The 13,975-nt window shown below is 42.4% G+C and overlaps 1 protein-coding gene across 1 annotated transcript in view; it reads left to right on the top strand.

Annotated features, from left to right (window-relative positions):
• Window positions 1–13,975, top strand: part of LOC119741645 (MYCBP-associated protein-like) — a 138,025-nt gene that overhangs the window by 105,331 nt on the left and 18,719 nt on the right. Inside the window, exons 17-18 of the mRNA XM_038217479.1 lie at window positions 2,867–2,976; window positions 9,968–9,997. Coding sequence (XP_038073407.1) covers window positions 2,867–2,976; window positions 9,968–9,997 — 140 coding nt within the window. The remainder of the gene's footprint in view (window positions 1–2,866; window positions 2,977–9,967; window positions 9,998–13,975) is intronic.

Raw genomic sequence — 13,975 nt, 5'->3', positions numbered from 1 at the left:
TTATTGGAGCAATATCCGATGAGTTGTTATGGAGGAAATTCTTCCCTTGATGAGTCCATGAGGGAAACAGTATTATGGTGAGCAGAAATAAATTCATACTGCTGTAAGCCATGATGAAAATTATTGATAGTCCAGGTCCTTTTCAGGAGATATATAAAATGGCTGACATCTGGATTTTTGCAATCACATGTGAAGAAAAAGTCACATGAATATCTCCAAATCTCGATGAAAATGTTACCTCCAAAAACAGCTTAGTTGATCAATAGTGTTCCATAATCACACATACTTGTAGATGATCGCTTAACGCAATCAATTTTTTTGAAAATGAACAGCCCTAGATAAGATGCTTAATCTGGTCAGTTTATCAGAGGTTCATCATTTTTTCCATTGTTTCATGGACACTCATCACTGAACAGGAACAATGGATAACAAAATTCTAGTAATCGTGCCCCATCACCCTGTTTTGTCACAAAAAACTCAACACCATACGTCTATTGTTTTCATTGCTGCATTAATGATCCAATTGGTATTTAATAGCAATTTCACCAACTATAGTTTGGACAGTTACGACTGTTGGAGTAGTCCCAACTGTAAGATCTTCCTTACCGATGAGTGTACGACGAGTTCTCACAGATTCTGCCACGTTCTGCAATACCTTTGAAGACAGACTCCAAGCTGTTGATATCCAGTAATTTATTGATCCAAACAGTAAAAAGGCTAAAAACGGCTAAAACGGTAACAACAGTAGAAAAACGGTAGAAAAACTGTTTCCTTGCGTATGAGTGTATGATGAGTGCTCACAGATTCTGACGTAGTTCCACTGTTACGGCTTTGAGTTCTCTCGTATAACCGTCAGTCGGTTCGCTATGAACGTCTTGTATCTTGTGGTTTCATTCTGGATGTATTTGATGACGGTCGTGCTATCCGTCCAGAAGAAAATCTCGTCTACGGGTATGTCTAGTTCTCACAGGAGCTGGTTGTTTACTCTCATGGCAACGGTTAATTGCTGCTGTTAGTTCGAGTCTTGGTATTGATTGTATACCTTCAGTGGGGCAACTCTTGCTTTAGAGGTTTCGAAACTGCAGTGCACATTCCCACGACTGTTTTGTAGTCTGAGATAGCTGACGGTTCCATATCCCTTTTCACTCGCATCTGCAAAGTGATGGAGTTGCACCTTTTCAGGGTCTTCAAAACCTCTTGGCTTGAAACATCTTTCCACTATGATGCCTTCCAATTTTGGGAGGTCAGCAAGCCACTGGTTCCATCCTCTTAAATGATCTTCGTCAATTTGTGAATCCCAACTCACTTTCTGTCTGCATAGGTCTTGGAGTAATATCTTTGCATGTAAGACGACAGGGCTTATCAATCCCAATGGATCGTAGATAGAGCTCACCATGGATAGAATTCTCCGATGAGTTGGCTCACGTTTCTTCACATTTGTCTCAAACCCGAAAGTGTCGTTTTCAACACCAACTGTAGATGGGATGACATTGTAGTTGGTACATACATGTAACATAATCACCATACGTGTACATCTAAGAAATGTCTCACTTATTTTGAGATGACTTATTTTGTTTTATCTTTGTTTTATTTCATCTTTTAACAAGACTCAAACAGTGAAATTTTCAGATATGTGAAATCTCTGTTGTTTAGCAAATTTCCGCTTGTTTGTTGAGTGTGCCAGATTTTGTTTTTTTCGCTTGTTTCTATCGATTGTCCTGGTGTTTACCAGCTTTTTCGCGAAAAACACAGTCGATCCGCTCTACAATTCACCCATATGTACGCGTACTAACATGTGCCATTATACGATGTGTATGCATTTTTCAGCTCAAAGCCACATGTGTACTATGTATTGTACACAATGCAAACAGCATCCGGGGAACCAACAGTCATTGCGCTGTGATTGGCTGCAGATAAATATCAATATGCACACATGCGCCATGAAGCGCGTTGGGACTCTTTGCAGCCGTTCCTGTGTCTGTGTAAGTAGTGACACACAATGATCTCCGCAATAACTTGCTGTAAACCTCGAAAAGATCACTTTGCACACTTCTCATTGCAACTATAAAGCTTTGAAATAAGACTAGTAAATTGTTGCTAGCCAATAGAGGGCTTCATGATGCGGGGCAAAGTTCATGTTTGCATTGCATCCACTGATACATTCTGCACTGCTGCTAACGTTAGTGTGTCGTTTCGTACCTATTTTCAAACAAATTTTGACATTCCGCAAGATGTCGGTGCAACACCAATGCATAATTGTCCAAAGAGATTCGGAATTTGATAGAGACATTGACAAGACAAATCCGTGGAAATGGACGTGGATGGAACACACCGGTCATAGGCAGAAATTAGGCGACATGATCCGAAAAATCCAAAAGCCTGGACATGCGATGTGCATTCTTTGCAGCAAGGAATTGAAGATGGCCAAACAACATGAAGTTTAAGTAAGAGCTAGATTTAAAAGAAGTTCATATTTTGCGGGGCAGGGCTTTGGCTGACTCACACGACAGTTTAACAAACCTCAGTTTTAACACAGTTTTCATATACAAGTTCCATTTAGGCAGTTTCAAGCCAATATGAAGGAAAAAGTTAACTTAAAAACATGCATACATTTCAAAAAAATTTCGAACCAGTAGTTGACCCAGGAGGCTGTAAAATGCAGCACAGAGCATCTTCATTTCAAAATTTTCCAGTGGGCCCCTGACCCCACTCCGTATGAGCTTTGCGCTTCGTGCTCGCAGGTTCAGCTATTTTCAGCTATTTTTTAGCTATTTTCAGCTATTTTCAGCTATTTTTTTAGAGCTCCACTCACACCCCTGAATTTCATAAGTCCTAACATTGATTTAAAAATCTTGATATTTTACAGGTACCAGTTGCTTATTGAGGCAGCAGATAACATTGTCACACTGTCAAGTGTTATACGAGATCATCTTGGATTGCCAACAAAGGATGTAGAAATGCCAGATACGGACCAGAGTAAGTAGCCATTAAAGCTGTAACACAGTGTTAATCATATCTACAGAACTGTAATCTGTGGTTGTACATACACTAAGCATCGTTCAGACAACGTTTTAAATTCCGTTAAAACTCCGGTTGAACTAAAGTTGGTGTAACTTCATTGCTAAAACAATGTATGAACCGTTTTTACACCAAATTGAGTTCAACTTGCCGCTAAAACAGTAAGTTAAAACCCCTCAGGGAGGGTATAGCGCTTCTAAACCAGAATGACTTTATCTCATAAAAGATATATTAATCGTTTTTAGCTGAAACGCTTCCTGTTTTAGCCAGTGCAGGTTACCTGGAGTTACGTAACACCTTTTCAGTGGCCTGCTTTTGTTGTAAATAAACACCCTGGGGCTCGACAGTGGGCAAAAAAGCACCAGTGAATTTCCAAATTCTGCTACCATAAGTCAGCCATTCATGAAAAAAAAATTCAAATTCCAAGCCTAATCTCCACACGTTTTCTGACCACATGGCGCGAGTTTCACATCGTGCTTGCTCGCACACGTACAATGAAAAATATGCAGATATCAATGCAACAACCTCTGACTGGAGAGTAAATATAATAAAATTATGTCAATTTGCACCACTAAAGCTACAAAAAATATGAAGGCGATGTACAGTACTTACAAAAGGGAAAATCAGGAAGGGAAACCATCCAACATAGTCTTTAGGCTATACGGCAAATGTACAGCGTACCCTGTGGTAGAGCATGGCCACAGTGAATGTTTACTGCGCATTGCTCAGGCTGCGATGTAAACCTAGTACTTGGCAACGCGACCGTAAAAGGCTCAGACTACCTGTAGCGAACTGGTCAAACTGGACAAACTTACAGCACGGTTTGGGCCGGGGCGGAAGATCTTCTTGACCACAGAAACTGACATAAACCTCTTCCAGCTGAACTCGCTGGGGAATTCCGCCCCCCCCCCAAACTTTTTCCGTGACAGCCTTAAATAAAAACATTCGCGACCAAAGCTGTTCTGACTTTTTAGCCTCGAGTGTTGCGCATCATTTGATACTGACCAGTGCACCAGTACCTACGTCGATTAAGGGGGAAGGAAGGAGGAACGGTCCTCTAATTAAAGTGGACGAGTGTTCAAACAAACTATGCAATCACTATAACGACTATGATTTCCTGAGCTTCAATAAATGTATTCCTACAAGACTTCAAGTATTACCAAGCCCGTGTGCACAATAGAAAATGACAGTAAATACAATGTATGTCAAAGACAAAGTTCAACACATGGCTGGATAGTGGCTGTGTACAGATGCTGCACACTCTAGTACAAAACTACAATGCAGTGAATCATGTCTGTCCCAAAATACAACTTCTCTCACAAAACGATTAATACTCACTGGGAAGTTTCTATACTCACTGGGTACGTAGCACCTGCCACAACCACCCTCCTTGGAAGTGGCCTCGCCTAATTGGTCATGCACTGCGGAGACCTGAGGTGCCTCTTGCTGTCTTCCTGAACCCCAAAAACCAACCATCAGAGCCCTTCCGACAGGAAGGAAGCCTATGTCGTGCACTACCTCTCACAGATCATAGACGACCTTAATGCCATCGGCCTCAAACACGATCAGGCTGTTCATGCTGCCCAGGATCAGGCTGGATGGCTGAGACGAATCGCAAACATTAGATAAAACAATTAGTCAGAACGTAGACGAGTCAAGTACAACTCCAGTAGTGTCAACTAGTAGTAAGTTTCTGTAAGATCACCCTCCCACAGTGATATATACCTCAGGAGCATGGCAGGAGCCATGCTCCCTCTAAAACAAAAGAATAGTTGGACACAATTTTATGTCGATCTTCTCTTCTCATAGCCCACCGGAGAAAAATCGTTAAAAGTTGCCTTTGCGCGGGGAGCACAAAGGTCACACTATACAAATCCAAGTGTTTCATGAAAGTATGCAAATCACTTGGCAAACTTTTGGACGTACAACAACTGAGGGCGCACTTGGTCTCCCTACAGTACCAAAAACATAAAATTTGGACCACGGGTTGCCGCGCAGCGAAATATTTTCCGACGCGTAGTAAAAACTTAATTTCCCCGTGGATATACATAGTGTACACAAAGCAGAATTACCATTCCTGCATATGAATAATTAATTAGCTATAATTCCAAAACCCTATGACCTATAGTCATGAAATTTCTTTGGTATGTTTATGATAAGTTGGTCTATGCATGTACTGAGTCTCCTAATTTTTCGTTACCCGATGGCTGAGATCTTAGGTCTTGTGATGTTCACTCGTTCAGGGATGAGTGTAGCTTGAAATTTCGAGCGTTTCTGGTCTTTGGCGTGACATGGGGAGATTTGCTAGGAGAATTCAAACGAAGCCCCTGACTTAGACAGCGGTTTTTGCTTTTTTTTGGCCGATATATTTTCAATTTCTGTTCAAATTACAAAGATTTATAATGTAGCAGGGGATCCATGCAAATTGAGAAAAGAATCAAGTCGGATAAAAGAGATATTTTCATTGCAACTCCGGTTGTGTACAACAGAATCCCTGGCTCATTAACGTACACACATGCCGTGCCTGCACTATGGCTGTATCCAAGGATCATTCAGAACAGCCAATCACAAGGTGCCTCAATTATTAATTAATGCCGATTAGAACATTCAATAGCCATTGGTCTTCGGACTGCACTGTGTATGTAGAGGCCGGAAGGCTCCGAGGCCAAGGCCGGCCTCGAGACCTCCAACACTTAAAGAGGTTGTGGAATGCTGAAAATCGTTTTGTTTTTTATATTTTTATATTGTAGAGTAGACCCATATATAGCATAATGACAAACTCCCATTCTTTTCTAATGTGCGTTTATATGTTTATAAAACTGAAATTCATCGAGTAATTTGTTGGTCGGCGAGCGCATAATTGAAATCAACAGTCGTTGGGCTCTTCGTAAAATCAGAAAAAGCGTGACGTAATAAACAGGACTCGTTTATACAACGACTGTTTACTGCTGCCCAAACCCGCCCTGTCAGCACGTGTGACTCGCAGTCAAGCAGTGAAAAATCAACATTTTGTAAAAGACTCGCGGAGATTAATATTCCTTCCCATCGCTTAATATTTGGATGAGTATATTGAACAAGGACACGGTGACCTCTGAGCTGTTCTTCCATATAAATTTGAGCCCCAACTGCCCGAAAAAGAGACCAGCGAAAACACAGATACTGCAACTGGCCAGCTGAAAACGCCAGGCAATGCGGCTCTGATGATCTGAGTGGTAGGTCTGCGACGTTTGCGTGAAAAAAACAGCTGCGTTTTATCCAAGGACTCAAAGTATTATGTTCATGATAACATTTTTAGATGAGCATCAACAGTCCTACCGCAACTTTCTTCATGATTTACAGACAATCTCAAACGTTATTCTGGTGAATATTCAGTCCAAAGAGACGACAAATCGTCAGGTTGTTTTCGAATTATACGCGTACGGCACGCATAACGCATCACGCGATCACGGCAGTGGATGTGGTCGACCGTGTCCAGAACTAATGTTGTACGGTTAGCAGCGTCGCGGGCCCCGGTCAAGTTCCTTGCGTTGCCTGGTGCTTTTTATGTATACGTTCGCCACAAAAAATTAGTCCTCTTCTCTTTTCTTTCCTTGTGCATTTTAACCCTTGTTTTAACATCCTGAAACGATAATTACGAATTTACTTGAATTTTGAAATTGTTAACTTTATTGTCTACCAAAGAAAAAGCCTTAAAACAACGCCAGGAGACAATGGGACTAAAAAAAGTACAATTCATAAATCATAGTCATGCTCCGTTCATAAAACAAAAATCTCTGGACTTATGACATGTTTGGGATCCCGGTTGAAAACAAAATTCACTGGTCCCAAAATTTAACAAGCACTATCATTATTTTCAGTACCTAATTAAGACTTTATTCAAGAAATTCCAGTGGCAGAGAATTTGTCATTCGATCAAAAGAAGTTCTAGGGAAAATGGAGGCCTGTCACATTAATCAGCACTAACGTAAGGAAAACTACGCGGTCTTTTTTCTACGCATTTACCTTCAATTTGTGTGTGACAACGCGTGCGCGTATGCTGCGCAGATAATGGAGGGTCGAGGATACATTTGAACGGGTCTACGATTCTTCAAGATTGGCAATGGACAAATGGTCCAAAACAGTCTTCCCTATAAATCATTAACATATCATATCTCTATTATTTCTTGTCCAATTTCAACAAATCTCTTGAGAAAAGAAGACTCTTGCCGTACAAAATATACAGTGCATGATCAGCGCTCTATCCGTTAATTTGGCTGAAATCCGATCTCGTGTTTTCGCACGGTACCCTTCGGACAAACTGCATGGCTACGGAGGATTCTTATTCCTCCATGCTGACACCCGGACGGGAAAGCTGGAAATTTATTGCAAACAAAATGTGGTGTGATTACAGCCAGCGACTGACACAATTATAGGCATATAGGTTTGCCTTGGCCTAGTGCGTTCGCTACCCGTACGCGTATCAACAACGAATTATTTTGAAATTCCAACACCGTTTACCGGTGTCAAAATCTACGGTCCCAGCGGCCGGGCCAGCGGCACAAGTACACCCGTGAATTTCCAGCCAGCTTTACATAGGCGCGTGTCACGGTGATGCGATGTGCATGTGAACGATCGAACGATGTTTATGTATTACGCAGACATTTCTTACTATGGTTGGCCGTTGGGGCAAACACAAAAGAATGATCCCCGATCTATAAATAAAATGATGTGTAACTATCAAAACACTGAATAATCAATAGAAAGTACCAAAAAGTCAATGGAGATATCTTCCTATTAAATTCTGAACTTGCCCATTAGAATTTCGGGGGTAAAAGCTGTTGCCAACTACAGTTGAATTTATGGAGCATGTGGCTGCCCATACAAAATGTCGCTCAGTGTAATTGTAAACAAAGTCATGTCGTTGCGCGGAGTGATTTGCAAAAAGTTTCGCTGGAACTACGCTGCATCGGGAGTCCTGTTTATTACGTCACGATTGACTATGTTTTGTTTGCTGCCCCCAACGACGACTTTTACACAAATTGCAAGTTCGGGTCGAAACAGGACCTGAAAAACAGCTCTCAAAAATACCTTTTGTATTCATTTCATGACAGAAACAATAGTCGTTTTTATTTCATCACACCCTAGGCTACATATACCCGAAAAATGACGGAAATGTCTTCGAGCATTCCACAACCTCTTTAAATTATTATACTTATTATTATACGTGTAAAGGTACCACTAAGGAGACACGTTATCGTAATTTCTTCGCACGATGGGAGACATCGGTCATGAGGGAGACATTTTCATGTCTCCATAATGTCACAGCCCTCCTTTAGAGGCACAAATTTTTTGTCACAATTAAGTTATATTTGTTGCTCGTGGTCTAAATAGTAAACATACCGAAATACGTGGAAAAAGGACTAGGGAAAATTGGGTTGGGGCACATTTAAGTTTGAAAAAATGTGTGCACAAGTCTATGTGGAAGTCTCCCAAATGAGCAATCCAGGGTAATACTTATTATTGGCTGTTTTGGCAACCTGCCGAAACAGCCTTTGTTTTCGTTAAGATTTTTTTTTTTTTTTTTTTTTATTTTTCTTTTTCAGTCATTTTGCCCATAGCATTTGTACATGTTGTTTCGTCCAAGGCACTTTGGCCACTAAAATCAAATCTGATTGCCTTTATACTTGGCACACACTTAGCCCAGCACCTGCCGCTGTGTGCCGAACATTGACGTCATTATGACGTCATCACCAGTCACGTGACGTCACAATATAGGTGCATATTCTGAAGGCCTATATCTCCAAAACTACAGGTCTGATTTGGTTGAAACCTGGTATGTATCTAGACCGGGATATGTTATAGATGAAAATGGAAGTGATGTCACAATGACGTCATCACATGGCATGTGACGTCATATTATAGGTGCACATTTTGAAGGCCTATATCTACAGAACTACAGGGCCAATTGAGTTGAAAGTTGGGATGTGTTATAGATGAAAATTGAAGTGACGTCACAATGACGTCATCATGGGTCACGTAACGTCACGTTAAAGATCAATAGATGTTATCTTTGAAAATCAATATAAAATCAACCTTGAGAGACCTGAACTTGACATTTGCGGGAATTGATAGAATAATCCAGGGTTTTCATTATTGATATTACATGCAAAATCACGTGACCCTTCCTTCCGGTTGAAACCGGAAGTGCCTTGTAGTTTAAAATTGGTAAAAAATGTGAACTTGCCTTCAACGATGTATGCTCTGGCTAAGTTTTTCTTTACAAAAACATAACAGTGACGTCATAAAAAGTTAGAGCGCCCTCTAGCAGTAGGTTAAGGATGATTATAGATGAAAATTGATCTGACGTCATCATGACGTCATCACGTGACGTGACATTATAATTAAAAGCCATGAGAATGTAATCACATATTTATATGCCACCATTTATTATAAACAGAACTACACATCCTTTCTGTATGGAACTTATACTTAAAACTTTACATGTCACATATATGTCACAAAAAAGTTACCGAAACAGCCCTGTGTTTGTCCACAAACATAAGTCTAGTTATTATTATTATTATTCTTCTTATTATTATTATTTGCAATAAGCACAACCAGATAAGGGATAGTATCCGTGTTAGAAAAACTCGGCTCAATCTGCATCTCGCATCCTCAGAGCTCGAGCGTCTTCTGTAGGATTCTTATTATAATTGTTATTTACAATATGCACAACAAAATAAGAGATCTAACGCTTATCCGCGTTGGAACAACTTGACTCAAGCTGTGTCCCGCAGCCTCAGAGCTATTATTATTATATTGAATAAAAATGAAATAAAACACTTTAGTTCACTGATCAGATATTGATGGTTTTTTTTGTTCTATTATTTCCTCCTGAACGGATAATTGCTGTGTACCACACTGGCTACAACTGCATGTTGCTGACACAATTTAATATCAACCTTGGCAGTTCTTGGCTCCAATGACAATCTAAGGGGAGGTATGTATTAGTCCAACAATTTTCTCTTTTGATTATTGCAATGTTTCAAGAGTTTGTAACAGTATGCAGGATCAATTGCTATTTGTTTGTTTTTTGGTTTTTTTCGTTTGCAATTTGGTGCAAGTTTGGTGGGTAGAATGGTGGAAGCTTAAGAACAATGGGAAGTGCTCTATTTGAAGTTTTCGAATTTTGTAAAAACAAGAAAACATGTACATGTAGGTTTGGCACCCCACACCATACTTTTCATTTCATTTTATTTCTTTTATTTGTCTCAAATCGTGGCCCAGAGGGCCAAATTCCAAAAGACAATTGCATTAAAAACAATCTTAAAAACAATTAAAACTTGCATAATAAAAAAAATGAGTAAAATAGGCAGGCAATACATTTAATTTGTACGTAAAAAAATACCACATAACCACGGAAACAGAACTATACAAGAAAGGAGGGACAACATGCAGCCCCCCCCAAAAAAAAAAACATTTTTGAGTTGAGTTATTTGGTTACTGTTCCTAAGGTTCCTACCATGACTTGCTAGCCTCGTGGGGGGGGGGGGGGGGGGGAGCAATTGAGTGAGTCGTTCTTAAAATTAGTGCCAAGTGCATTAGCAAATTTTGAGCCTTTCTCTTATGCTATCTAGTGCATCCAAGTTACATAGGTTGAGCGCATCCAAATATGAAGTGTACTGATTCCCCATAATGGTCCTACAAACTCGTTTCTGTATCCTTTCAAGTCTACTTCACTCACTTACCTGTAGAGCCACTACATTTGCATATTCCCCTTACCGCCAGGTTCCATTCGCTAAGAGTTTATACAACAGCGCCCTCTATAATGCTACCCACACTACCCTGTGCCACGAGCGCCATGTCGGCTTCCTCTTTTCTCTAAGGCCAAGAAAAGTCTCCGGTTTCTGGTATGGAGCTTGCCCCTAAAGTGGTGCAGCAACGCGGCTTTTTTTGGGGGGGGGACTTTTTTTTTCCTTCAAATGTCGGCTGATGACTGCAAATGGTGCCAGACTAAATTTAGTGCAAAATATATGGGAGTCCAGAGAGGCCACATAAAGCTTATACTCAATCGTAACCCCATTTAAAACACGTTAAAATTGTGCAGCAGTAGGATTCCAGTCAAACCAGTGAGTTTGGCGGTTTTGAGACATCATCTTACATTGAAAAAAAAAAAATGTTTTCACTTTGCCGACGCGCATGGCTACGGCGACGCGCACGCATACCTGAAACCGGAGACTTTTTTTTTTGGCCTTATAGCAGGACAGATAAGACGTTTCTTACAGTACCTTACTGATAATTGAGTACTTCGTCTTTATCTGTATTCCTATTTTCGTCAATCCCAATTCCTATTTTCGTCTTCTGTGCTTGGCTCGGCAGACAGTGACGTCTTGCCATCCCGCCAGACTAGAGACCAAGCAGGTCGGGCAGAGCACGTTAAAGATTTGCTTAATCCGACTGATGCAGTGGGAACTGAACAAAAAGAGGAAAAACGGGGCGGCAAGGGTGGCAAGACCAAGGGCAAATCCCAAGCTGCTACCGGTGCTACTTGAGTTCACGCTTGAGGTTGTCTTGGTCACAGACCTCAAAGGCTCTCTGTACTATTTTAACAGTCTATACCTCCTATACCTTGGGTATAGGAGACCCGTTGGTCAGGTTTGCTGATCATGATGCGGTTGGGTTTGTAGCCGTTCCGTTGTAGTGATGCCTGGATGTGCTTGAGTTCACGCTTGAGGTTGTCTTGGTCGCAGACCTCAAAGGCTCTCTGTACTATTTTAACAGTCTATACCTCCTATACCTTGGGTATAGGAGACCCGTTGGTCAGGTTTGCTGATCGTGATGCGGTTGGGTTTGTAGCCGCTCCGTTGTAGTGACGCCTGGATGTGCTTGAGTTCACGCTTGAGGTTGTCTTGGTCGCAGACCTCAAAGGCTCTCTGTACTAGGGTGCGGTTGACCGATGACTTGATGCTGGGATGATGAAACACCGCTGTTGGAGATAGCGGTCGGTGTGGGTTGGTAGCCACAGGCTCGGCCGAAGATCCGCTGTGAGGAGGGAGGAAGACTCGAACTCCTCCATAAAGATGTCGGCTAGGACCGGGGATAAAAAAGATCCCATGTAGGTCCCAGTCGTTTGCTCGTAGAACTTGCCTTGCCACTGAAAACAACTTGAAGAGATACATGTTAGTAACAGATCATGAATTTGGTCGGGGGACAGGTCTGTGCGTTCAGCAAGAGTGGTATCATGTTCAAGTCTTTCCTTAGCTAGTTTGCAGGCCTCGCCTGTGGGGACATTGGTGAAGAGTGAGACGACGTCAAAACTGACAAGCAAGTCAGTGGGTTGGACAGTGAGGTTTCTGATGCTGACAAACTGGGAAGAGTTCGCCACATGGTGTGGTGTGTGACCCACCAAGGGTCCGAGGATTTTGGCTAAGTGTTGGGCTGTGTTGAAGGTGGGGGAACCTCGAGAAGCAACTATGGGGCGCAGAGGGATCTCAGGTTTGTGAATCTTCGGTTTACCAAAGAACCTGGGACAGATCGAACTGGAGGGTCTGAGTCGTCTGTAGAAGTTTAGCTGGGCGAGCCTTGCGGAGGACTTCATTCATCTTGATGCGGACGCCATTGGCTGCTGTCTTGTTGAGGTGTCTGAGGGCTGGCTCTGTCGACTGGATGATGCTCTCGATGAGTACGGACCTTGGAGGAACAGCAAAGTTCATGCCAAGGGACAGAACTTTCGTTTCTGTACTGTTCAGCTGTCGGCTGCTGAGGTTGACTACAGTATGCTTGGTGAAGGTGTCTTGACTACAGAGATGAGGTGGATGGCGCCAGGATATAGGAGATCCAGATGGCAGGTTACGCGGGCGAGAAGACTGACGCCAGGATATAGGAGATCCAGTTGGCGGGCTATGTAGGCGAGATGGACGACGCCAGGATATAAGAGATCCAGTTGGCGGGCTACGGTTACGGTGGAAAGGAGTCGGAGTATTCCGTTCCTTGCATTCCAGGCGGTAGAATTTCCTAAGTTGTTTCTTACGAGTGGTGGAGAACACAAACTGGCTAGAAGAAGTAGTGAGAGAACAAATCCTGTCGAAGTGGACTGGTTCCAAGGTGGAGCGGAGATCCTCTTCCGTGTCGGTGATCTGCTGGTCGAGAATGGCGAGTTGTAGTCTGGTGAAGGAGATGCATTCTTGGATGAGGGCGGAACTGGCTCTCCGGAGGATGTCATCCGACCGGTTATTGCATATGGGATCACGGATACGCAGACCGGCAGGAGTTATCTTAGAGTCGCGGCATCGCTTGAGGAAGGTTAAGTTGTTGATGAGTTTAGAACGCCGAATTGACGTCCGTTCATACAACCTAACCTGGTTGGTTACCAGCTCCCCGTAGAGCGAAGATAAGTAAGATTTGAGGCTTTGCATGGTGGAGATACTAAACAATGAATGGTTTGCGGAAACAACATGTGCGAATAATTTCTCACTAACAGAATGGTTCTGAAAAGAACCAGAGGTATAAACTCGACGTTCTGGTCAGTATGCTCTGATCGTCTTCAGGAGAGTGCCTTAGCAAAGGCGAAGTCAATGAAGTGTGAAGTTGCACCCTGTGAGGATGCCAAGTAGACAGGATCCTAGAACAAGCTTGGTGCCCACTGAAGTGGAACAGTAGGGTTGCAGTGTCAGTAGAGGGAGGACCTAGGGTATAGGAGACCCATCAGTCTAAGGTGGTAGCTGAGGACCTAGGGTATAGGAGACCCATCAGTCTGGAGAAGTGGGAGCCAGATGTTGTTGAGGTGAAACCCGATGTCTTGCAGAACTGTGTTGTGCTTACGGATCTCGATGGCTTCCCGTATGCGTCTTGGATGCCAGAACTGGATCGGTGCGATGAGTTCGGCCGCATCCCAATCAACTTTGTGGTCGTTGATGTGGGAATGTTTGACAATGGCTGATTTTTCAAAATCCCCTCGCCGTCCATGTGCTCTGTGTTC

This window comes from Patiria miniata, unplaced genomic scaffold, assembly GCF_015706575.1.
Source record: "Patiria miniata isolate m_02_andy unplaced genomic scaffold, ASM1570657v1 HiC_scaffold_5, whole genome shotgun sequence".
NCBI classification, from domain to species: domain Eukaryota; kingdom Metazoa; phylum Echinodermata; class Asteroidea; order Valvatida; family Asterinidae; genus Patiria; species Patiria miniata.
Note: the sequence above shows the minus strand (reverse complement) of the source record. Positions and strands in the feature narration are given on the sequence as shown.